Genomic DNA, 26,609 nt, shown 5'->3' with positions numbered 1-26,609 from the left:
CTTGAGTACTATTTTATCCTTAAACTTGGCTTTGATGGCTTTTATTAAGTTCCTGAGTTGTTTGTTTACCTCATTGACCAGGCCCTCAAATGAAAAGAATACAAACTGAAATAGCTCTGACTGTGGCTAAAAAAATAAAAAGAAAAGAAAAATACTGTAGCCATCATACATTATTGCACTACTAAGTGGTGAATCAAAACTCAATAAGCCAAAAATCTGAAAAGGAAATTTCTCCCTGACACACACAAAAAAAGCAAATAAAGCACAATAAAAAATTGTTAAGATCACACACTTAGTGGTGGTACATTATGACTGTAGATGCATCCTAAGCTAAAAATCTGGGCACGTGCACTTGTGACGCCCTTAAAAAACAATGGCAGTAACTGCATTAAGTTTGATACGTACTACATACAAAGGCATAGGCAGGACATCACTAAGCTATCCCCAGCCACCGAAGCCAATACCTTTGTTTGTTTTATTAGGGCTACCTCTGATAATATGTGTATTAACTTCTTTTATACAAATATTCACTAATAATACCTAGTCATCAAAACTAGACGACGTCCATCAGATAATTTCCAGTTTCTAATAATTATCTTAACAGCTGCTAAAATTGTTTACAATAAAAGCCTTTGAAAGTTAAATATATGACTTGGAATAAATACAATGAAAACAGCTAAACATTTTTGAAAGTTAAAAACTGTAATTCCGTAAAATATGACAAAACTATTTTATTTCAAAAATCTGTTATACCAGAGCAACACCAAAAACGTATGTTCCTAAAAATAATATCACAAACATTTCACATCTTTCTTCTTTTTATTCTTAAACATTTCTGATCATTTATGTGGACTTTAAAGGTTCTACACAAAAAATCCAGCAAAAATCATCTAGAAGTATTTTTAACTGGTTTTAATATAAACCTTTTTGTATCTTTGTTTAGATTCGTGTAATAAAGTTTATCCATGTAAATCTCCAGAATTTATTAGGGATAATGGATGCTATTGATAAGCAGAGTTGATGTACAATCAGATGTGATACCACCACCTTGCAAGATTCACACACGAACCAACACGCACATAGTGGAGGAATGACATACAAAAATGCATACATCGAGGAGTCCAGATATATAGTTGGTATGCAAATCACTACACAAACCATGTTCTGAGATTCACAACTGTGTTAATCAGGGAAGAAAGAATAATGACATATTTACATAGGAAAAACTGAATATTTACCATAATAATATAAATGTACCACCTCTGATGACCAAAAAAAAAAAAGAAATATTTAGCATAATAAATATAAATGTACCACCTCTGATTACCCTGGAAATGTGATGTGCAACTCAGCTTAACATAACTGAAACTATCATATTTTTTCCTGTGTCAACATATAAAAAAATAGTTCCCATATGAAGTATGATGCAGAGTACAGGGTTATATTAACTGTACCTGTTCCCACACAAATTCATGTGACATTACAACACTCTTCTCAATGGGAAATGGTCACTGGGTTACCTCTCACATTAGCATATCCTAAAATAAGGAGTACTACACATGGATGTATGCCTAGGGAGCCCTATATTGTTATGAAAACATACATATGTACCATTGGTGAAGGCCTTGTCTGTCATAGACTAACGTAATACAGCAACCGAACTCTGTGACAATAAAGGTAAAATGAGCCCAAAAACAATACTATACAAATGTGTACTACTGCACCAGTGTGTGGTTCATGAAAGCAATGTGTGTTCTCTGTAGCTTAATTCAAGCTGCGGTGGTACAGTGGTAGCATTGTTGCCTCACAGCAAGAGGTTCTCCTGTTCGATTCTCGGCTGGAGTGCCTTCTGTGTGGAGTCTGCATGTCCTCCCCACGGTCGAGTGGCCTCCGAAAGACATGTGTGAATGGGCGTGCCTTCACTGAAGGTTGGGCATCAGACTGGCAACTCGGCACCATAAAAATCTACTGCCAATCATTTGCGGGCTGGAGTTCCACTGTGGCGACCCCTAACCGGGAAAAGCCAAAAAGACCAACAAAAAAATGTACTCTGCTACTGGCATAAACTTACTGAAAACAGATATTTTTTCACAATTGTACACAAAGTTAATGAATCTGGAAGAATATTTTTAGTCAGAATTATGAGTTTATACAGAAAAGAAGCAATTGAACTACAATTAAATTTAGCATGTATAATTTAATTAGTATTACAAATGTTGGAAATCATTACCTATTACTATTGGTATAGCTTGAATTACATAAAAAATGCCTTAACTGTCGAAGATTCTGTCAGTTACCAAGATCTACATTAAACATCTTTCAAATTTCTTGTAATGTACTAAAACAGTTTGACTATAGTTAACCCAGCTTCTATCCAATCATTATTCTGAATTTACAATATAAAACCAACAGCGAATATCAAAAACAACCAGTGCTTTACAGAAGGCTATTTTAATGTGAATGTCAGTGAAATGAGTTGGTATATTATTGATCGCTACAAAACATTAATAATCAGTAACCATTATATCTGTAGCTCTAGTCTTCTCAGTTTTAAATAAAAATATTAAATAACAGAATAATATAGAGGCTAATGAATAATACAGAGGCTAAGAAATAATCCTCTAAATATACTTTGGGGGTAGATTCCCTGATTGACCATGGAAGCTTTGATTTTTGTTCCCAGTCCTTAAGTATTATTACATCAATTATACAAGCTTTAAGAAAACCTCTATACAGTTAAAAATGTTCTGTTTGAGGTTTTTAGTTAGATGGATTGCTGTCTCCCCTAACTTTTTGTCAGATACAGCAACTAATTAAAGGTCATTTACAGGTTACTTCACCTTAAGTATTCATACTTATTCAGGCCAAGAGGAGTTATTTCCATTACCGACACATGCCCTGCTGACACAACTTGTTAGGTGGCACACAGCACTGGAGAGTTATGGATCTACCCTATGGACTGAATGAAGGTGATATCATTTAACATTAATGGGTAGAAAACTCAATTAAAAGGGCCACGTTTTTTCTTTTTTTAATTAGGTGAAACATAACTCCCATGATGTGTACCTAAAGGAATGAGCCTCAACTCTCATTACCAGCCATGTCAGCATACAGGGTCAATTATTTTATACAGGCAAGCTTCCTGGTCCTGTCTACACAACAAAAGAGGGTCTACTATTGCTATCAAGGTACAATATTTTTAGGAAAAATCACTACTGCTTCAATTTACCTATACCATCATATGGAGTGGTAGAGGTATGCAGGATTATTAATTCTTTACTTGATTTTGCTGGTCACATACAGTAGCTGGGGAAAAGTAACTTACAGAAGGGAGATCTAGTGGCCCTTGGAGCACCATACTAATCTTGCACCTTTTGCAATATGTACTTCTCCCACTGATGTGGTGTCTACAGTACTCTGGATAACAGTTGTTTGAAACAGATAACAGGCTCCCAGTTTCTCCATATCTTCTTTATTATCATAATTACTTAGACTATTGCTATTCAGCAGATCCCCCTTAATCATCAAAGACCCATTTGTAGTACCTTTCTACCAAGCTTCTAGACTATAAGGAGAAATCTGAATACACCACCAAGTCTGTTAACATCTACTCAGACACTGATGTTTCAGCAGATATTTTATGATTTATGTAGAAATGTTTCCTAAACACCCCTTTGAAATTCTGGGTGAATACCCATACAGGAGGAATTGATGTAGTGAGACAGATTCCATTCAAGATACTCTTCAACTTAATGTCCCGCAGCATAGAATCGCCCACAAACCAAACTATTTCCAGCAATGCATTCAAAGGATATGCTAGATCTAAGATACAAACCAGCTCTACTGAATCTGACATTATGTTATTATCAGCTGACTTCCTACCCTCCCTTGCCCCAAACTAGACAACCCATAGGTGGAGCAGCAGGGCATTGACCCTCACTTTCAAAAGGGCTGACATCAGTAAAATGCCCGTAGTCATCCACAAGGGGGCACTGAGCAGTTGTTTCCCCAGTCTCAGCAGGAGCAACCTGCACTCATGTGTCCCTAATCACATGCATTCCCTCTCCCTCCTGTGGTGGGCATACCCATCCGACCTGAAATTATTATACAAGATCTGTGATTTCACTTTTGAAAGCTTTAATGTTTTAATATACAGCCAAAACTAATACTTGATTATGGCTATATCCCCTCATCTTGGAAACACTAGGCCTTACCTACCTACACTCAAAACAGTTTCAATTGCCATGCAGTCTAAACCCACTTAACACTTGTCACTAATAGAAAAGCTGTTGTAAAAAAGGTCAGAGGATAAGTATAAGATATGGACTATTTACTGCTTGTTAACAAGGATTCAGACAAAGCAGTCTTATGTGCTCAGTGACGCACTGCCTTCATCATACTTGCTATCGCATGCTTTGCCAAAGTTTACTGGCATATTTTATCTATCATCTCAACAACAAAAGTGTTCAGAGTCAAGCTCTCTAACATTTTATTACCCTGAACCAGTGAGCTCAAGAATTCTACAAGAACAGAAAAACATCTTATTTTATTGTATGGGATAATTTACAAAATTTGTTAAAAAAATTTTAATTTCAATAGCATGGTATTTTAGTTTAATTAATTGATCTGATTGTAGTGGATGTCTTTGTAAATACTTTAGTTGTTTTGTTGAATATTATAATAATACCTATTTTTAATTACTTGTATAAAATTGTTATGATATTTCTCTTATATGTTAAAACAATAAACCTGTTTTGAAAACAAAAAGAATTCTACAAGAATTAGTGCTGGCATTCTTACTATTCTGGGTGTTCAGAACATCTGAACATGGCCACCGAATCGTAAGTCCTCTAATGGTTCTGGATGCCTTTTTACTTACTAACCTGCATCATTTCAAAATCCGATCAGGAATCAACTTCAAAACAATCATCTTATTCAACCACAGACAGCTACACCACGACTTACAAAAAAAAAAAAATCAAGGTTATCTGGCACTTTATGCCTTAAGCTTAAGAAATTAAGAATGAATGATACAGTAGTCTCAGAATTCAGCAAAGCATTCTTTAACACGCTGAGACTAGCCAAAATCAGGACAAAAAGATTTAATGATAACCCCTCACATTGGCTATGAATACCAAACAACTCATGAAAGACAGAATCAAAGCCTGGAAAATATGGGTTCACAGCAAAATATCCACACATTTACAAAACAACTAAAAAACAAGTGAAATGTCAGGTCCAAAATTATAAAAAAAATCCTTATATACCAAACACCAAGAAAAATATAAATCTCTCACAAAAATACTCTGGCCTCAGTCAATAACCTTCTAAACCCATGCAAAACCACCCAGCCATGTCCTTCTACCAGTTCTTATGTCACACCTCAATTTTTTTTATTTTACTTTACATTTGCTTACCGCAATAGTCCGACTGGACACAGGTCCATTTACAGCAGAGGCCCGGGGAGAAAACCTCCGTGTAAACACATATAGTACAAGTTGCACACAGAATATAATAGCTGTAAGACACTTTTACACAAACAACAGCAAAATCTTAATTAACACATATAGAAGATTGCATTTAGAGGATTGCAATGTGGATTCCTGAGTTTGTAGCAGGACACAGAAATCTGTAAGAGTTGCTAGTTATTTGTTGTTACAAGGTAGGGTTTTTTATGTGATGCATGGGCATAGCCAAGAATTCATTAGGTGTGCTTTGACAGAGTTTTTAAATAGTGTAGTTGAAGGAGCAGAGGTCAGAGGGGTGGGAAGGTTGTTCCAGTTTCTAGCTATGTTGTGGGAGAACAGTGCTTTCTCTGCAGAGTTACTGGCTTTAGAGATACAGAGGAGAGATTTTTCAGAAGAGCAGAGCAGATGATTTGATACGTACTGGGTTAGGAGTTGTTTTAGGGATGGGGCTTTGGCAGGATAATTCACGGTATTGTAGGCAAGTATTAATCGGTGATAGTTAAGTAGTTGAGGGAGTTCTAACCATTTTAGCTCTCATAAAGCGTGACAGTGAAGGGTTTTGAAGGTGGAGTTATTAGCATATCTGGCAATTTTATTGTAGCAGGATTCAAGTTGTTCAAGGTCCTGTTTTCTTGTGTGGGTAAGGATTGGTGCGACTTACATAAGTGTGGACAGTAGGTGTGTTTGGGCTAGTGTAATTCGTGCCTGATCAGATAGGAATTTTCTATATCTGTATATAGTACCCAATTTTTTGTGAACCTTTTTGATTGTTTGTGATATATGGACATCAAATAGTAGTTTATTGTCAATTGCTACACCAAGGACTTTGGTGTGGTCAGTGGGGGAGATGTTAGTACCATTTTTGGATGTGACTGTAAAAGGTTGTTGGGTGATTTTATTTTTGTTGGGAGTAAATGAGTAATTTGGTTTTGTTGGGATTGAGGATGAGCTGGATCTGGGTAATTCAGCTTACCACGGAGGTAAAGGATTCCTGTGTACGTTTTTGTACGGTAGTGAGTGATGGTGCTGAGCAGATGAGAGTTGAGTCATCTGCATATTGTATGTGTGTGGCATGTTGGGTGGAGGTATGAAGGTTGTTAGTGAATACTGAGAAGAGTAATGGGCCGAACATTGAACCTTGTAGGACTCCTATAGTGGTTGGAAGTTGGGGAGTTTTGCTGTTGGACAGATTGTTGTCTGTCTGATAGGTAGCTTTTAAACCAGGCTATGGTGGAGAGGGCAAAGAATAGGGAGGCCATGGAGTCTAGTAGTATGATGTGTGACACCATGTCAAATGCCTTAGAAAGGTCTAAGAATACTGCTGATATGAAGTTGTTGTTATTTCTGTGTAGGTTAACTGTATTTGTAAAGAAGAGGATTGCGGTAGTTGTGCTATGGTGTTGCTGGAAGCCATGTTGTGTGGGAGGGGGAAGATTGTTAGTGTTCAGGAATTACATAACTTGACAGTGAATGCACTTTTCAAGTATGTTAGATAAGGGGAGTAGGATGTCTATGGGACGGTAGTTAGAGAAATCGTAAGAGTTTCTGCCTTTGTGAAGAGGGATAATGCATGATACTTTCCAAAGCTGTGGGAAGTAGGATTCCTGAATGGAGCGGTTAATAAGGATGGAAACAGGGTAAGGTAGGGAGTCAGCTGCTATTTTTAAGAAATTGGCTGGTAAGTTGTCTGCTGCAAGGGTGGTAGGTTTATGTTTTTCTAGCAGTTTTTTAATTGTAGAGGTAGGGACAGGTGAGAGGGTAAAGGAGGGGTTATTATTAAGGGGTTGGTTTGGGGTGTGTGAGTGGTTGTTTTTGGAGAGCTGAGTAGATAAGGATAGGATGGTTTCAGTGAAATGCTGGTTAAATTGGGAAGCAATGTCTTTAGTGTTGTTGTCAGTGGTTGGGGTTGGAGTTGGAGTGGATGTTTTACCTGGGTTAAGTAGGGAGTTGATGGCATGCCAGAACTTTTGGGGGTCTCGTGTGTTTATTTTGGATATTAAGAAAGTAGTTTGGTTTATCGAGTTTGTTTTGTTTTTATTTTTGCTTGATTTCTTAGTTTTTGGTAATTTTGTTTGGATAAGTTTGTGTTTTCTCTTTTCCATGCTTTCCAAGACTTATCTCTAGCTTTCAGTAGGGCTCTTGTGTCCCTGCTTAGCCAAGGTGCATAGTTTGTCTTAACTCTGATTTTTCTAATGGGTGCAATTGAATTTAGGACAGTAATGAAAGTGTTGTTAAAATAGTCGACAGCTTGGACTAAAGCTAATGTTAGTAGTGGGTTCCATTTACAGTGTCTTAGGATGTGGTTAACTTCTTGTATATTCAGTCTACTAACATCTCTGACTTGTCTATAAGTTATAGGGTTGGAAAGATTGCATTTACATAGCAGGAATGTGGGGAGGTGGTCACTTAAGCTGTCTGGTAGACATACAGTGTGATCTTTTTGTTTTGGGCAGTTAACCTAGTGTCCAGTCTAAGACTGATTGATTGTGGGATAATTTGTCTACTCTAGTGGGTTCATGGATGAGCTGGGTAAAGCCACAGAGATTTATATGATTTGTGGGATTGTTGGAGTTACAAGCTAACCAGTCTGTGTTCAGGTCAACTAAAAGAATGGTTTCATGGGGTAGTTTATTTGAGATCCATTGTAAGATCTCTTCTATGGTGGAAGAGTTGTTGCCTAGGGGGATGTAACAGAAGAGAATATTAATTTTTTGGTGTCATTTATGAATAGAGTTGAGATTAAGATTTCGGCATTTTGAAATGAGAGTATAGGACTTTCTAGGGATTTTATGTTGAGTGTATTTTTAAATAATATGGTGACTCCACCTCTCTTCCTGTCTGTTCTATCCTGCCTTAGTATGCTATACACTGGTGGGAGAATTTCTTCATTGTGGATGTTGGGTTTTAACCATGTTTCAGTCATGGTTACTATTTCTGGGGAGCAGTTGGTTATAAATGCATGTATATCAGTGAGTTTGTTAGTTATACTCCTGGTATTGATGAATGATTAGTAGGTCTGATTTTTGTTTAGATGGGAGTAGGGTATTGCTTGGGCCTGGATGTGGGTGTTTGTCTCCTGATATGAGAAGTTTTTTGTAGTAAATAATATGTGTTTCAGTCTATGTGTTGTTTTTGTGTGGTATAAATGTGTTAGTTTTGTGGTATAGGTTGTTGTTAATTGGATTTTATATATGTGTAGTATTGAGCTGTCTTTAAATAGTGTAGCAGTAATGGGGAAGTGTATGTGTGTGTTTGGTGCAATGTAGGTGTGAATTATATGGTACTTTGTGTTCTGCAGTGAGGTGGTAGGATTAGTGGATGTGAGGTTAGTTAGTATTTTGAGGGTGAGGAGGAAACAACCTAAGATGATTTTCATTTTTTTCAGTAATGAATGGCGATATGGTAGGGTGGAGGGAGGAAAATTACTGTTTGTAAGTATATGGCAGTTAAAAGTGTGTGGGGGGTCTTGGTTGTTAGGGTTGTGGTAGCATGTGTGTGTGAGTGTATGTGGTAAAGTGTAATAGGGTTCTGTGGTTGTGGGTGTGGTTTAGCAGGTATAAATGTAGAGGTGTTGGGGGCTGGTGGGATATGGGGGTAGGGTAGGGGAGTGGAGTGAGCCCGGAGGGTGAACAGAGCGGGTAGAGCCACGGAGTGGAGTATCTAGCAAGAACCAATCAATCAGTTATACAGTGATGATGTGCACCAAAAAGCTTTTGGTAGGTAAGTTGCACACTCTATGGAAAACTTATGCCTAAAACACTGCAAAAGTCATCCTAATTTTATTTCTTAAGTGGAAAATTATAATAATACACAAGTCAACTTTCTATGTTGACACAGTAGCCTCCCTTCTCACTAAGACTAAAATAACCACCCCACTAATACAAATTCAAACTGGCAGCCATCACACCTCTTTCTCATTTACCTCAGCGCCTACCTCCGTTATATAAAAACAAAAAAACAAAAACACTCCTCCAAAACCTGAACTCTACCACTCTAGCCCCTGTAACCTTAATCCAGAATTCCTCAAGATTGCTGTTGAAGCATTGGAATTCCCAGTATCCATATTAATCAACTACTCTAGAAAAGAAAACCATGTACTGCAACCCTGGAAAAATGCTTCATCATACTACTGCACGAGGGTGGCCACCCTCCACTGCCTCTCCAACTTTTGGCCCACTGCAACTGTCACCCCTTTCAAAACTTTTGAAAAACTGTGTTCACTCTCAACATCTTACATTTATCCTAGAGCACAAACTCTTCTCTCCAACACATTGTTTTAGATCATTTCACAGTATCACTACAAATCTACTCAGTTTTACCATCATAGCTAGTTAAACAACATAGAAACTCAGATAACTCAATGTCTGTCCTCCTCCTTGACCTGTCAAAGGCATCTCAGGCCAAAAACGTCCTCACAGATGCATTCAGGACTAGCATTGCCATTAGAACTCCTAGTCCCAACCTTCCTGTTTGCTTCTCCAGTTCTAACAAACTTAAACCCCTCCACAAACCATAAACAGCAACACTATTACAATAAAACAGCAAAGTTTTATTTTTTTATTTATTTACTCTGACATTTGTTGACCAGGTTAGTCCGACTGGGTGACAGCCCTTTTTCAGCAGAGGCCCAAGGAGAAAAGCTCCAGTTGTAAAAGTAAAAAAGATATGAACATGAAATACTACGACATATTAAACAGAGATTAAAAATAATTACATACAAATTACATACAAGAATGTAACAAGAAATACGCTCAGGGTAAACTGTAACACTTACACATGGCGAAATGTTAGTACAGACTATTGTTAGGGGTTAGTGCAGGATCTATATAGAGGGAGGTAACAGAGAGGAAAGGTTTGGAGGTAGAAGCTGGAAGAAATGTGTATTATTAGGGGTAAGGAGAGGAGGTGCATTGGAGCGGAGGGTAGTTTAAGTTGGGTCGGGGCATAAGCATGACTATGAATTCAGCAGGCTGTCTTTTAGAGATTTTTTGAAGCAGTTAATGCTGCAGAAGTTCTTTCACATAGAGGCAGTTTATTCCACGCATTTGCAACAGAGTGATTCTAGAGGAGTTTGTCTATGTTTTTATTGGACTTGTAAATTTCCAGGAGATGCTGGTCAGAGTTTCGGAGTACACGACTGGGATTGTAGACAAAGAGAAATGAGGGTTGAGAGAGCTGGACAAGAGGGTCTGTTTAGGATGGAGAGAGTCAGGTGTAGCTGAGGTAGCAGGAGATGTTAGCAGAATTCTAGCGACTGTAGGCTTTTCAAAGATAGGCAGTGGTGTGAGCGATACGGCTGAATTGCAGCAAATATAGTGTTTTATTATATGTGCCTTCTAATTTATACATAAGGTTGGACTGTAGGTTAGTGAGGACTGGGGCAACATAAAACAGGGTGGGAAATAGGAAAGCTTGTGCAAGAGAGAGTTTAGATTTATTTGTGAGGAATTTTCTACACCTGTAGAGCATGCCCAGTTTTTGACGAGTCTTTCTTTTGCACTGTTGAATGTGGAGATCAAATTTGAGTTGATCATCATTGTGACTCCTAGTAGTTTTGTGGGGATTCTTTGCTATAAACATGCCCCACAGAACTCATCAGTCTCTCTCTCTCTCTCTCTTGCTCTCTCTCAAAAACCTAACCTGGCTAGAACTCTCACATGCCATTATTTATGTACAACTACAGGTAATCCACAAACTACTTTAGAAACCTGAACAATGTCCAAGTCTTGAAACTCTCATATACCCCCTACTCACTAAACAGAACCTTAAGGTCTGATGACAAAACACTGCTTAGCATAACTAAATCCAAAAACTGGTGACTCACTGTACTTCAACTGCATCTCAAGAAAATAGAACTCCAAGTCATTTTTATAAGACAAACCAGAATCTTTTAAAATCCCATGTGCTAGGCTTGTAAAGGCTCCAGGGCCATTAGCCTGGTACACACCTATGAAGCTAAAACAGGTCTGAACTAATAACAAATATCTAAAACAGACTTGGGTCTGCACTTGTGCTACTCCTGGGTAATTTCTCTTTCTGTATTAAAGCACAATATTAAGCAAGCATGACTCTTGTATTTTATTCCAAATTTAAGAATCTGATTCTACTGTACTGAACTTTTTATCGACTATCTAATACGTTTAAATTCTTAATGCTAATTGTGTTGTACTTTAGCTACATGCCCTAATGATCTCCCTAGGGTTTTTCTCCCAGAGCCTACACTGAAAATGGGTTTCATGCCCAGTTGGATTTTTCTGGCCAACAAATATAATACATAAATAAATATATGTATCTATATATGTCTACATTTACATAAATAGATATAGACACACACGTGCACAAAAATTATACATATGCATATATATACATATACACACAGGTCTACTTCATAACATTGAAATTTCATAACTTTGAATTTCATAACACTGTGACCATAACATCCAAAATTCAAAACACTGAAAACCCAAAACATTGAAAACTCAGAATATTGAAAGTGTGCTTCATAACACTGAAAACTACATTACACAAGTAAATAAGATCCTCACCACCTACACCACCACCTAACTAATGCACTTTCTACTACGTTTCTGCAGGGGGAGCAAGCCCCCCTGCACCCCAACATCCCCCATAAATTAAATATACCAACTCCAAGATCATACTACAGTGGAAAAAACTTCTTAACCTCAGCCTCCCTGCAGAAACGCAGTAGAAAGTGTGGTGTTAGTTAGGTGGTGTAGGTGGAGAGGATATTATTTGCATATGGGTTGTAGTTTTCAATGTTATGAAGCACACATTCAATGTTCTGAGTTTTCAATGTTTTGGGATGTAGATGTTTTGGTCTCAACGTTATGAAATTCAACGTTATGAAATTTAAATGTTATGTAGTAGACACACGCACGCACACACGCGCACACACAGACACACACACACACACACACACACACACACACACACACACACACACACACACACACACACACACACACACACGTCTACTTCTTAACACTGAATTACTATAATGTTGAACCACAAAACAGAGACCATAACATCGAAAGTTCAGAATACTGAAATGTTAGAATATCGAAAATACATAACAATGAAAATTTAAATCACTGAGTTTTATGTCATTGAAAGTGTTACATGGTTATGGTTTAAAGTGTTAATTTTGCGGTATCACTTTAAGAAGATGTAGTAAACAAACATGGTGGATGGTACGTTTTGCGGTTTAAGATAAATTGTCAGATTGTACAGTAACGGTTTATCAGATCATGGTTAAGCATTGCTGTGTTTGAGTGATGGATTTATGCACCTGATGAAGCTATTGTGAAAGCGCTTGTGCTGATTAAAATAGAGCTGCTCAACTTTATTGGTTTCTTTTTGAACTTTTATGCCTTTCAGACATTTTGGAGCCAGACCTTTGCTACTGTTTTGTTTGATGGATTTATAAGTTTGAAAGAAATCATGTTAGTGTTGTGGAAAGTGATGGGATAACTGAGTAGGAGAGTATGTTTTTATTTTGTATGCACGTACATGTTTGAGATATTACTTGTACATTTTGGATGCAGATTGCAATAAGTGGGGAATGGTAAATTTACCTTTTCTCCACTGTAGTGCTATCTTGGAGTTGGTATATTTAATTTGCTGGGGATGTGTCCCCACATGGGGGGTGCAGGGGGGCGTGCACCCCTGCGGAAAGTTGAAACAAGTGTGTTTGTCAGTTTAGTTATGTTTGAGGTGGAGAGGGTATTATTAATTTGTGAACTGTAACATTTGATGTTATGGGATGCGATGATTTAAATTTCCAGTGTTATGTGATTTCATTGTTCTAAGTTTTCAGTGTTATGTGTTTTCAACATTATAGTCTCAAAGTTTTGTAGTTCAACGTTATAATAATTCAGTGTTTTGAAGTAGACCCCCCCACACACACACACACACTCAAACATATATATATATATATATATATACACACACACACACACACACACACACACACACACACACACACACACACACACACACACACACACACACAACAGTTGTCATTTAGATGATCATGGACACAGCTGAACTGATCAGAAGTGGTCAGCTGTGTCCAGATGTATCAAAAGGAACACCTCATCAGTGATATTTTAGAATAATGCCAGACAGTTTTTATCTTTATGAGATACCACTACAGCTTGCATTCTGTGTTCAGTGCAGTAGTACAATTAATTGTTGTACAATGCCATCCAGCGTTTTTTTACTCTAATGACTTTTTCATACCTGGATGCCAGACACCAGATATCTGGACCCCCCCAGTACAATGACTTTTTGGCAGCATTCTAATGTCCGGATATTTTGATGGACAATATTCAGAAAGAAGTACGGTACAGTATAGTATAGTACACCATACCCATAAGAATCTGGATGGATCTGGGCAAGGCACTATCCTTCTACGATACATGTCTCCTCTCACAAATCTAGGACACAGGAGGATCATTCATGCACAAAACCTATTAATAACTCACAATTTCTGATGAGAAATGGAAGAAAAAAAGAAATTATGTACTCACCATAACGTTCCATCTGAGTAGTTCTACTTCATTTGTCTTCAACCTGTGGGTACTGGATCCGTATCGGATCCGAGCCGGCAAATTCACTAGCATCTGCTCCGAGTTCCAAGCTCCTCCCCTTACCCATACTACACCTCTACCCTTCCAACCCTCAGATCGAGTTTGCTGCCACTAATACCGAGAACCCGACCTGAAAGAATACTTTATGACCCAAAACTGCAGCCAGCAGGCTGTTCATATGATAAGGTCAGGGGGAAAGAGGGGGGGATGGTTGAAGAAAAATGAAGTAGACCTACTCAGATGAAATGTTATGGTGAATACATAACTTCTTTATCTGAAGTAGTTTACTTCATTTAGTCTTCAACCTGTGGGACAGAGTCCCCAGCTACTAAACTCCTGGGTGGCACTCATGGAAGGATACACTGCGGAACCAAAGGATGCTCTCCTTCTAGAAGTCAAATCTAATTTGTAGTGAGAGATAAACGTATGAGATGTGGACCAAGTAGCTGCAGATCAAATGTCATCCAATGAGACTCTAGATCAAAAGGCCGCAGAAGTAGCCATTGACCTATTGGAATGAACTTTCACCTGACCCGGAGTAGACAAACCTTTATCCTTATAAACCTGAAGGATACACATGGAAATCCACCTAGCAATAGTGACCTTAGAGAGAGGTTTACCCAAAAAGGGTTTAGAGAAAAAAAAAAAAAACAATTGATCAGATTTACGAAAGTTTTTAGTCCTGTGTAAATAAAATTGTAAATGTCTATGAAAATCCAACAAGTGGAGTCTGTATTCCATTTTGTTAGAACAATTTGGGGAAAAAACAGGTAAATTAATGCTCTGATTGATGTTAACTTGTGATGCAACCTTGGGAAGAAAGACGGATTGGTCCGAAGGGGAACCCTATCTTTATGGAAAATCATATACGGAATTTTAACAGACAAAGCTTGCAGTTCTGAGACCCTTTTAGCTGAGGTGATAGCAACTAGAAATTCTGTTTTCCAAGACAAAAACTTAAGATCTGTGGTTGCAGCAGGTTCAAATAACGGAGCGCCCAAAGCTTGAAGAACCACAGTAAGGTCCCATGGAGGAACAGGATCCCTGACCGGGGTGGCTTAATAGGAAAGTACCTTTAATAAAGGCCTTACACAGTCTGGAAGAGGCCAGAGAGGTAGAATTCTCACCCACGTGAAAATGAGAGATGGCAGATAATTGAACATAGATAGTAGAAGAGCTTGCTCCTTGTTGAAAAATATTGGCTAGAAGTCAAGAATGGCAGAAATAGGAGCCGTGAAAGGATCTAAACTCCTTTGAGAAGCACAATAGGAAAAACGTTTCCATTTGCTGTGGTAAATCTTCCTGGTGGAAGACTTATGAGCTGCCACCAGAAAAGACCTATCCGAAGAGGATAATCCAGGAGTCTTAGCAATCATGGGAACTAGAGCAGCCAAGCCATGAGCTTCAAACTGTCCAAGTTCAGATGAGGAATCCCCGATGGGTATGAAATCAGATCCTGAATGGGATCCAAGATCCATGGCAGAGCCAGAAGATGAGACCAAAGGAAGGGAAACCATACCTGGCGAGGCCAAAATGGGGCAATGAGGATCACTTTGCTCCCCAGTCGGCAAGTTTTCTGTAGAAACCTCAGAATAAGAGGTACTGGAGGATAAGCATACAGAAGACCAGGAGGCCTAGCATGGACTAGAGCATCTTTGGGGGACTCCCCTGGCTGGGGGTTCAGAGTGAAGCACTCATTGCACTTCGCGTTGGAAAGAGAGGCGAAGAGATTGCAGCAAGGCTGACCTCACTCCAGAAAGATCTGCTCCGCTGCTGAATGATTCAGAGACCACTCGTAAGGCATCAGGATAGTCCGACTTAACCTGTCTGCTAGAATGTAGGACCGTCCAAGAATGTGCGTTGCTATGAGAAAGCGGCCGGTGGAGATTGCCCATTTCCACAATCTCATAGCCTCATGACAAAGGGGGTAAGATCTGGTCCCTCCCTGTTTGTTGACATACCAGACCAATAACATGTTGTCTGATTGAATTGCAATGGTTCCCAGAGGAAGAAAGGCATGAAGGGCCTGCAACGCCAATAGGACTGCCCTCATCTCCAGAACATTTATATCCAAATTGGTCTCGACAAGGGACCAGAGGCCTTGGACTGTCCTGCCAAACAATGCCCCCCCACCCCAAGTTGGGAGGCATCCAGGGTCGTCCCTCCAAGTTTTCCGGACAGTACATCCACCACAGAAGGGATGACCTGCAGACTCGACTGAGGTGTACTGGATATGATAACGGAAAATCCAACAGGGATCACTGCATCGCTAGAGTCCACTGTAGTACTTGCATGTGTAACAGAGCACACGGAAGAAGCGTTATGGTCGCTGCCATAGAACCTAAGGCCCTCAGCACTGATTCTGCCGAGGGAAGATGAGAATGGTAGATCAGGGAAACATGCATCCTCAGGTTTTGCACTCTCTCCATGGTCAGGAAGATTTTGCACTGTAGTGTGTCTATCCATGGGAGCAGTCAGGAGTCAATCATCCCAGGTATGGACAGACATGAATCCCCTGAACCCTCAGGTGAGCCTCTATTACCGCCATCACTTTGAACACCCTGGGGGCTTTGGTGAGACCAAAGGGTAGGGCTTGAAATTGGTAATGATTGACTCCTAGCCGGAAGCTTCTGTGCATCTTTATGTGATAGTAGGCATCCTGGAAGTCTAACGAGCACATCTAGTCGCTCTCTTGCAGGTACGGCATGATGGACTGTAAAGTGACCATCCGGAATTTTTCTTTGGCAACTGACAGGTTCAGGGTAGATAGGTCCAGAATGGGCCTTAAGTCCCCAGTTTTATTTGGCACCAAAAAGAACCTGGAGTAGATGCCCGATCTGGACTGATCTGGGGGGGGGGACAGGTTCGATGGCTCGTTTCTCTAGCAGCTTGGAGATTTCCAGTGCGGCCGCCTCCCTTTGTGTGGGTGGTACGTTTGGGAGGTTTGGGAGGAACTATAAAGGGGACAGAGTATCCTCTGTATATGATCTGAAACACCCAGCGGCCTGATGTTACAGACTCCCATGCCACCATTTGCAATGACAATTGACCCCCGACTGCCTCCAGAGTACAGCAGTTGGGCAAACCCTCAGGGCTGCTGTCCAGGCCTGTCCGAGAAAGGTTCTCAAGACCCAAAATTCCTCAGACCCCCTCTGCCTCTGGGCCGGCGTCTATCCTGTCCCCTTCTGCATCTGGGGAAAGAAGAGCCCCGAGTGTCTCCGGAATAGTGTGACTTCCGGAACCACATTTTCTTTCTCTGATTCCGGGAAAAAGATCTTTGAGGGTTCAGAGAAAGAAAATGTGGTTCCCGTCTTTCTCACTCTGGACCAAAGTGTCTTTGATGGTCTTACCAAAGAGAGTAGAACCGTCATAAGGGGTGTTGGCAAAAGACGCCTTGAAAGGTTCCGAAAACTGACACAGTCTGAGCCAGGCGTTGTGCCTCACGGACCCAGCTGCCCTAGCCGCTCCTTCAGTGGCATGTGAAAGGAGATGCATGGATGTATTGGAGACTGCTGTTAAAGTGGCCATCCTCGTGGAGAACGTGTCTCTGTTCTCTTGCGACATGGACTTAGGGGGTGACTCAACCAGTTCCTTGACCATGCACAGTAGTCTCATGACGTGGGCCAGGTAGTTCAGCTCCCTGATGGAAAAGTTCAATGACGCATAGACTTGCTTCCCTAAGTGGTCCATTATCCGAGACTCTCAGTAGGGGTGATGAACTGAGGAACTCTCTTGTGCTAGTTCCTTTTTAGTGGCTGCTGCTACCACCATAGCGTCCATGGGGAAGCCCTCGTTCCACACTGGTCTATCTGGAGGTGGACTTAAGATCTTATCTGGACATTTCGGGATAGGATCCATGGTGTCCTGCTCCTTCTAAGCCCATGAGGTGATCAGGTCCACCAGGGGATCTGTGGGAGGGGACACCCAGGAAGTAGATGGGCCCGTGTCGAAAGCCTCCAGGAACACGGATTCATCAGAAGGTGGTTTAGGGGCAGACCAACCTCTCCACTGGTATAGAATTTCCATGAGGTCTCCAAAGGAGACACCCTTGGGAGGTGACCTGGGAGAACCTTCCCCATCATCCAAATCCGTGTTCTCGGTGAGGGACTTGGGGGAGTCCAAGTGCCTCCTCTTACACGTATGCTTGTGAGGCACATCTCTGGTGGGGCTCTCCAGGGGGAACTCGCAAGCCACTTGTTCCTCAGGGGGAACCGCCTGGAGCTCCTCGAGCATGGGCTGTCCCTCTGATAAAATTATGGGATTCATAGACAGAGCCGAGGGAGTCGGTGCAGAAGCCAAGGAAATAGTCAAGGGTCTCGATTCAGTGGAGAGAACCCTTTCTACCACGTCGAACGCCGAGGGAGAATGAGCCTCCTGGGGTACTATTAAGGAAACCGCTCCCCCCGGATCCGACGCGAAAATCGGAGCCAGACCCGAAGTGGACAGAGCTCCAAGGGAGGGAACTTGGCCCGACAACGTGGAGCCAATGAAAAAAGTTCCGCTCCCTTGGATCCGACACCCAGGCTCCGGCTCATAGAGCCACTCTGATCCGAACTGGTCGGATCCGTCATGCTCCAGGCAGCTGCCGGCATCGAGTAGACAGGTACCATTGGCACTAACCCCCTGACTAAGTCCATCCTCGGATCAGAGTACTCCGAACCTGGTGGACGGATTGGAGAAGGAGAAATTGGTGTGAAAAAGGGAAGCGAGCTTCCCCCTCCAGAGGGAGAGGGGGCTGGCAGGACTCCCATCTGGATCTGAGTATGAATAAACCTCATCATTTTATCCATGTCAACTTCAGATAAGCTTCGTGTGGAACTCGACGAGGCCACAGACTCCGACCTGGCGGGTCCAGGAACCAAGGCCCTAGATAGTGGTCATGTCTCTTCTGGCTCTGGGGTAAATCTCATAGATCGGACCCGGGGGAGTCATGGATCCTAGCCTGAATTTTGGCGGGAGTAGAAGAAAGGTCTCGAGACCTCTTGCATTTCTTTGTTTTATGCTCTGATCTATGCTCTCTCTCCTTCTCTCTGCCCCTTCTGCACTACACTTCCACAGGCTTAGAAACGGGAGGTTGAGTCCCAGCCTGGGAGGGAGGAGAAGCAAGGGCAAGACAGGAAGGAGAGGTGGCCAAAGCAGCCACTGTGACTGAAGCAGTGGAAGAGACAGCCACCTCAAAAGTGGGTAGAAGGCCTTTCAGGGCCAACTTAGCCTTCCTATCCTTAATGGAGCACGGGTTAAAACCCGTGCGAATAGTACAGTCAGTACTCAAATGTACTACCCCCAAGCACATAATGCAAAGAGTGTGGCCATTGACTGGTGATAATTTGTGGCCAAACTCAGTGCAACTCTTGAAGACAGGCTTGGAGTTAGCCATGTCTCTACAGAAGAAAAAAGCACACACACAAGAGATGGAAAAAGAGAAAAAATACTTATTTCCCACTCAAATCCACTAACCACACACTCAAGGCGCACAGAATACTGAGGGGGGGAGGGGAAGCAACACACTCTAACAAACTAACACTGAAACTACAGTAAAACCCTAACACACAAAGCACCAGTGAGGGGAGGAGGAGAGGGAACCTACACTAATTAACTAACACACAAAAATTAAGAAATGACTGCTTAATAAGCAAATAACCCACTCACTAACTCGGAGCTCAGGAGATCACGATACTTCAGGCAAGCCATGGCAAATGAAATCTGGGGGGTGGAAGGTAGTGGAGGTGTGTTATGGGTAAGGGGAGGAGCTTGGAGCTCGGAGCAGATGCTAGTGAATTTGCCGGCTCAGATCCAATACAGATCTGGTACCCCCAAGTTGAAGACCAAATGAAGTAAACTACTTCAGATTATGCTAACTTGTTCCCTCCTTTAAGTTAATGAATAGAGTCACTCCTCTAAACCCTTCACCAGGCCAAAGAAAGTAAGTGAATTAGTACAGCCTTTCCTTGTGGCTGTTCTTGACATGCCTGCTTAAAACAGCAGTTATTGGAGACATGCTGCAGACAGAGCCTCACAATTCCACAAGATGTAGGACTATCCTTTGGTAGCCAAACTCCTGGGAACTTGGGTTACATTTTCACTGCCAGACAGGCTACACTTCAGTGACAATAATGGAGACATGCTGCAGATAGAGCCTCACAATTCCACAAGATGTAGGACTGTCCTGTGGTAGCCAAACTCATGGGAACTTGGGTTACATTTTCACTGCCAGACAGGCTACACCTCAGAGACAATAATAATAAATTTTTAAAACTTTTAAACTTAAAAAGTTTTAAAACTCTCACATGGAATCAGAAAACTGAGTGTCACCTTCTGTGGTGTGAAAAGGTGCTCATGTTTTCTTAAATTCTTTCACCTTCCACTTACTCCTTGCTATGGTCTACTAACTTTCACATTCACGTTCAAACTAGTATACATCATGAATGGATCTGCAACCACATATAACAAAATTTGGGACTGCACCATCCTCAAAATATAGACTTGTGCCTAAAATTTAAAACCTCTGTCAGGCAAGTCATTCTATCTACACAATGACATCTCATAAGTCAAAACTGTTTAAACATCTGACATATTCTAAGGAATTCATATTTGATAGTTTCATTAACTTTAGCATTAACTAAATTGCTTATATTACTAAACTCATGAATATAACAGTAACATCAATAAAGTCAGATTTAGCAGTTCATTATAGGTCACTGTTTTAATACTATGAGTGCCAAAGCAGTTAAAGGGATTGGCAACAAATATAAAAATGCAGTGATATACTAGACTGTAATTAGGATGAAGAATGTGCTTCTTTGAAGTTGAAAGACTTGAAACAGATACAAGACAAGTTTGTAAATCCAAAGCAGATTAATAAATCAGAATCTGCACGCAAACAGCATTATCTTGGCTAAATGAAAATTACAGAAGTACTTCCTATCATAAGAACTGAAAACACATAGAAGTTCTGGACACACACACGTTCACTGGCAAATCTTAATGCATTCCAATGCAGAAGTCTCATAGAAAGGGACATGTTATACCACTTACACTATTATAAGCAAATAAAGTGTGAAAGTGCACATTGAAATTAGCCACAACTTCACATGCAGAAATGTGTATTCTTTGTCTGTGTAAAAGCGACTTTTCAAATAATTTATACTTACCTTTTCTACTGCCCTTTCATTTATGAGAGGACCCTGAGTAGTTCTCTCATCAAACCCACTTCCTACAAACAACTCCTTGTTCATAGCTGCAGCAAGTTTTTGAACAAAGGCATCATGAATTCCTTTCTGCACCAGCAGACGATTGGAACAGACACATGTCTAAACATAAGAAAAATTCTTATTTAAGTCAAGCTGCCACATGTCAGAAACATGCAAAGAAACTAATTTACCAGACAGATCAAACTCTACCAAACGGCAATAAAAATCACAAGCTTATCATGCTTGAAACACCAACACACTGATGCTTCTAATGCTATACTTAAGTATTAATAACATATACTTAGTCACTTCATGCATTCTTAATGTAGGAGAAATTAAAGGTATCTACTTAATAACAGATCAGTAAGGGTAAGTTCATCATCTGTAACATCATGACTACGGCTGGAAGGCAACTGGACTATTCAGTAAGTAAACCATTTTATAGGTTCATAGGAAGATACTAGGCTATTGGCCAGGAGGCACTTATAAGCCTAGCAAAGAATTTTGCCAATGTTGCCACAAAGTCAGCACCGGGAAGTAAATAGTATGGGAAGAAATAGCCAGGGAATTTTTATGGCTAGGCTTGCATAGGTCCTAGGGTCGATAGCCTAGTACCAACCTACAAACCGACGAACCTATGAACCTGTTTCCCCTTTCCAGCAAGGACACAGCTGGGATCCCAGTGGTGTATTTTCTGTTTCCCATCCAGTTGTCCAGGTTCCTCATAAAAGAGGCTAATGAGGTACTCTGCTTGATATGGAGAGGGAGTCTATTCCACACATGGTGGAGTCTTTTGGACACAAATCTATCTCGCCAACAAGTTCTATTAATGTCACAGACCAGGTTGAGGCCTTGCGTGCAGGTTGCATGAGTGGAGTCTGACTTATGGATATGCAGCAACTCCATCTAGGCTGGGTCTGAGACAGCCTTGTATGCCAGACACAGGTCACCTCTGAGCAGTATGTATGAGACTGAGTAGAGGGAGAGGGCTTTTAGCCTATCTGTAAAGGACATGTGTTTCAGACCCTGACTTTCCTGGTCAGGAACCTCTGTGGTCTCTCCAGCTACTGCATGTGCTTGGCAAGGTACATGCCGAAGGGGGCACTGTACTCGATAATGGGTCTGATAAGGGAGGAGTACAGGGATGTTATGACCTCCTTGTTCCTGGATGAAATACCCTTACTTCTGAGGTGAGCTATGTAGAAAGCTTTCCATACAATGGAGGGAATGTGGTGGTCAAAAGTCAGGTTGCTATCAACCTGGGTGCCAAAATCCCTCACAACTGATTCCATGCTTAGCATGTTGTTATTAATGTGATAATTAGTAAGGGCACCATTTACCAAAGGGAATAATGATGCATTTCTTGGTGTTCAGTTTAAGACAATGCTTCTGGCACCAGTCATTAGTTTGGGTAAGGCCCTCTTGGGAGGATTGCTCACATCCCTAGGGGGAATTTAAGACAGCACCCAGCTTGCAATCATCTGCAAACTTGGTCAGCCACAGACAGGTTTTGGCTTGCACCTCAGAAAACAGTAGGGGCCCCAAGACCAATCCTTGGGCTATGCCGCTTGTTATGGGTCTACTACCAGAGGTAGCTTCCCCTATTTTGACTGAGTGGGTTCTATCAGTGAGCTACCCATCTGTTATCATACAGGTTGAAGGCTAGCTGGGAGAGTTTATCTATTATGCTCGAGTGGGGAATAATGTTGAAGGCTTTGGCTAGGTCAAGGTAGACAGTATGCACTGTCTTCCCCTCATCCATGGCTTTGGTGACTGTTTCAAAGACGTCGACCAAGTTTAACAGGCATGATCTCCCTTTGACAAAACCAAATTGTGTGGGGCCAAGCGTATGGATGTTGCCAATGTCCTTGTTTATAAGGTCCATGATAATGCATTCCATGGCCTTGCAGATCAAGCTAGTTAGGCTGATTGGTCTATAACTGCCTGGGTCGGTGGATGTTCTATCTTTGTGTAGAGGGATGACAGCAGCTGTCATTTCCATCCTGCAAAGCACCCTTCCACTCTCCCACAATGCACCATGGTGTCAAGCCCATCCAGATCTATGGTATCACATGCAAATGTGTCTAAATTTAGAAGAAAAAGTAGACCAGCTACATCAGAGATGGGGAAAGGTGTATGGGTATGTTATAGAGGCTGTAACTGTTATTACTGACCTAATATTACAATTAAGTACATAACTTCCATATTTCTTAAGAGGAAATCCATCCTCTGTAAAAGAAGGACAGGGTCCTTAGAGAATCCTTCCTGGTGGTCCTCCCAGTGGAAAGAGAGTGAAGTCAGCCTCTCCGACATAAAGTACAACTCCAGTGGTAGCACTGGATCATGCACAGAATGACCCAGTAGAAAGCGCCCTTTAAGAAGCTTTTACAATCCTTAAGTGATGCAAATGAATATGGAAATTTAAAAAGCCTGCTAAATGTACTCTCATGGAGGAGTAACTCAAATTGAAATCCAAAATCAAACAGAAGGTAACCCACAACAGATAACACAGATGTTGAGAAGGGGTTAAATCTTTCAGCTGTCCCCCACATAAAGAACGTCCAACTGTGTCTGTCTAACTTTCCAGTTTTGGGTTTCTGAGAAGATAATATGAACACTCAAAAAGAGTAAAAAAAAGGGTTACAGGTGACGAATATGACTGGAGAGACCATACACTAAGCCTAAAAGAATGAATGTCCACATGATGTTTACCTGACGTAATATTATGAAGGCATGCAATCACAGGGGCTTTTTCAAAAGATAAGGTAGAAGCATTGGGAACCATAACTGTGGAAGCCAGTAGCTGGCTATGAACATGAATTTGGCCTTGTTTAACTTTGTCTTCTTGATATTTCTCAACATTAGATAAAAAGTACAGTTGTGTACACCTACCATAAATGTAGATGTTCGAGTGTCTTCACTGTTGCAGTCATGACTGCAGGGTTCTCCCCTGCAGGCAGGCAGTCCTCGGTCGGCCAGAATCCCAAAGTCTGGGTCCGGCGTCGGCTGTTCAACCATGCTCCCTGACGTCAGAGCGCCAGGAGTACAAAGCTGATAGCCGACGCCATCTTCTCCAGTTTTTCTTGCCCCAGATGTTAGGAGTCCCAAAATGAAAAAGGTCCCATAACCTTTGCAAATACACCTCAGAAGAATGGTGAAAAAAGGAACTACACAAAAGTAAAAATAAGAGGGGACAGGAGGGAGGGAGGGAAACCCAGACTGCAACAGTGAAGACACTCAAACATCTACATTTATGGTAGGTGTACACAACTGTACTATGTTCATCGTGTTTCACTGTTGCAGTCATGACTGTAGGGTAGAATCCCAAAGCTGAAAGAAAGGGAGGTGGTCATAAAGAAGAAGGGGCGGCTAAAAGGCCCTGCAAGACTGCAGAGGCAAAGCCTGCCCTAGACTTAGAGTAGAGAGGTACAAGTACAAGAGGGACAAGAACAACCTTGCTGCCTTGGTCTCCCTTGCTTTCCTGGATTACTATGGCATTGTTTTCTATTAGTTTGTGTTCGAAATATCAGTTTGTTAGGTAGATTGTAGTGCTTAGAAAAAGTATGCACTGAACTCCAAGTTGCAGCTTCCAAAATGTCTTTGGTAGGAACTCCCCTGAGGAAGGCCGCAGAAGTGGCAGCAGCTCTGGTGGAATGAGTCCGTATACTCCCTGGGATTTGCTTTCCATGGTGTGAATAACAAAATCTGATTCCATGAGCAATCCATTTAGAAATGGTCTGTTTTGAAATGGCTTTACCTTGTGAACTTGAAGCATAAGAAACAAACAATTGTTCTGATTTTCTGATGTCCTTGGTTCTGTCCAGGTAAAAACGTAGTTGTCTGTGTACATCCAAGGAATGTAAGATCCTTTCCCCTTTATTTTGAGGAGTGGGGAAAAAGGTTGGCAAGTGGATAGTTTAATTTAAAACCACTTTGGGAACCACCTTAAGCATGAAGGTAGGATTAGTCCTCAAAGATACCCTGTCTTGATGAAAAATAATATAAGGTTCCATAGCCATAAGAGCTTGCAACTCCGAAACTCTCCAGGCAGAGGTTAGGGCTAGCAGGATAGCTGTCTTCCAAGATAAAAACTTGATGCCAGAAGAGGCAGCAGGCTCAAAAGGAGGCAAGATTAGTTTTTCCAAAACATAGTCGAGATCCCAAGCAGGAATGGGAGGAGATCTAGGAGGTCTTAAGTTCTTAGCTCCTCTGAGAAACTGTCTCATGAGCTGGTGGGAAAAGATGGGAGGGTCTGTATTATAATGAGCAGAAATGGCAAAGGCATGTATCTTAATGGAAGAGAAAGAGAGACCCTTATGTAAGAGATCTGTCAAGTAAAGTAAAATTAAGGTAATGTTAGGAAGAAGAGGATCAGAATCCTGAGCCTGCATCCAGGAACAAAATCTTTTCCATTTTCCTGCATAAGATTTTCTAGTGCTAGGACGTCTGGCTTCTAAAATGACATCCATAACCTGCTTGGGTAGGAAAGAAAAAATCAAAGGCCCTGAATTAACCAGGCCGCCAGGCTAAGAGTTCTGACATGAGAGTGTAGAACCTGACCCTGATGTTGGAACAGAAGGTTCGGAGACTGAGGTAAAACCCAAGGGGGCTCCAGACATAGTTTTTTAGAGTTGGACACCATAACTGCCGAGGCCAATTTGGAGCCAGCAAGATTATCATCTTGGGCTTGTCCTGTTTTATCTTCAATAAGACCCATGGAAGAAGAGGAAGAGGCGGAAAGGCATATCCCGAGAGGTTCCTCCAACTGAATGACAGGGCATCCACTTTCCAAGCTTCTCTGTGGAAAGTCCTGGTGCAAAAATTCTGTAGTTGATGATTGAGATGGGATGCAAAGAGGTCTATGTGAGGACATCCCCAGACTGCTGTTATCATCCTGAATATTTTGGTGTCCAGCATCCACTCGTGTGGATCCGAAAGGTTTCTGCTCAGACTGTCTGCCAGGAAGTTTTGTTTCCCTGGTAGAAACTGAGCTTGAAGATCCAGATTACAAGCTAGAACTGTGTTCCATAGATCCATGGCTAGTCTGCAAAGGGGGTAGGAATGAGATCCCCCCTTGCTTGTTTATGTACCACATAACTGTGGTGTTGTCTGTCCGTATTAGTAGTTGTCCTGGTTGTAAAAGATTCCTGAAGGCCAATAGAGCTTTCTGAATGGCTAACATTTCCTTTAAATTGATATGCAGGTGCTTCTGATCCTCTGTCCAAAGGCTCTGCAGACAGTTGTCCCGAAAATGGGCTCCCCAAGCATAATCCGAGGCGTCCGTGGTTAGAATCTGAGTGGCAGGAGGCAGACGGAAGGGTTTCCCTTTGTTTTGAGCA

At 41.3% G+C, this 26,609-nt stretch overlaps 1 protein-coding gene across 1 annotated transcript in view; it reads right to left on the bottom strand.

Moving 5' to 3' along the window:
- ALDH5A1 (aldehyde dehydrogenase 5 family member A1) overlaps positions 1–26,609 on the bottom strand; it is a 536,325-nt gene that overhangs the window by 216,779 nt on the left and 292,937 nt on the right. The window contains exon 7 of the mRNA XM_044065747.1: positions 21,232–21,390. Within this exon, the coding sequence (XP_043921682.1) occupies positions 21,232–21,390 (159 nt within the window). The remainder of the gene's footprint in view (positions 1–21,231; positions 21,391–26,609) is intronic.

The sequence above is a fragment of the Protopterus annectens genome, chromosome 3.part0 (genome assembly GCF_019279795.1).
Source record: "Protopterus annectens isolate FY-2018-M chromosome 3.part0, PAN1.0, whole genome shotgun sequence".
Lineage (NCBI taxonomy): Eukaryota > Metazoa > Chordata > Ceratodontiformes > Protopteridae > Protopterus > Protopterus annectens.
This window is presented reverse-complemented; position numbering and strand designations above follow the sequence as displayed.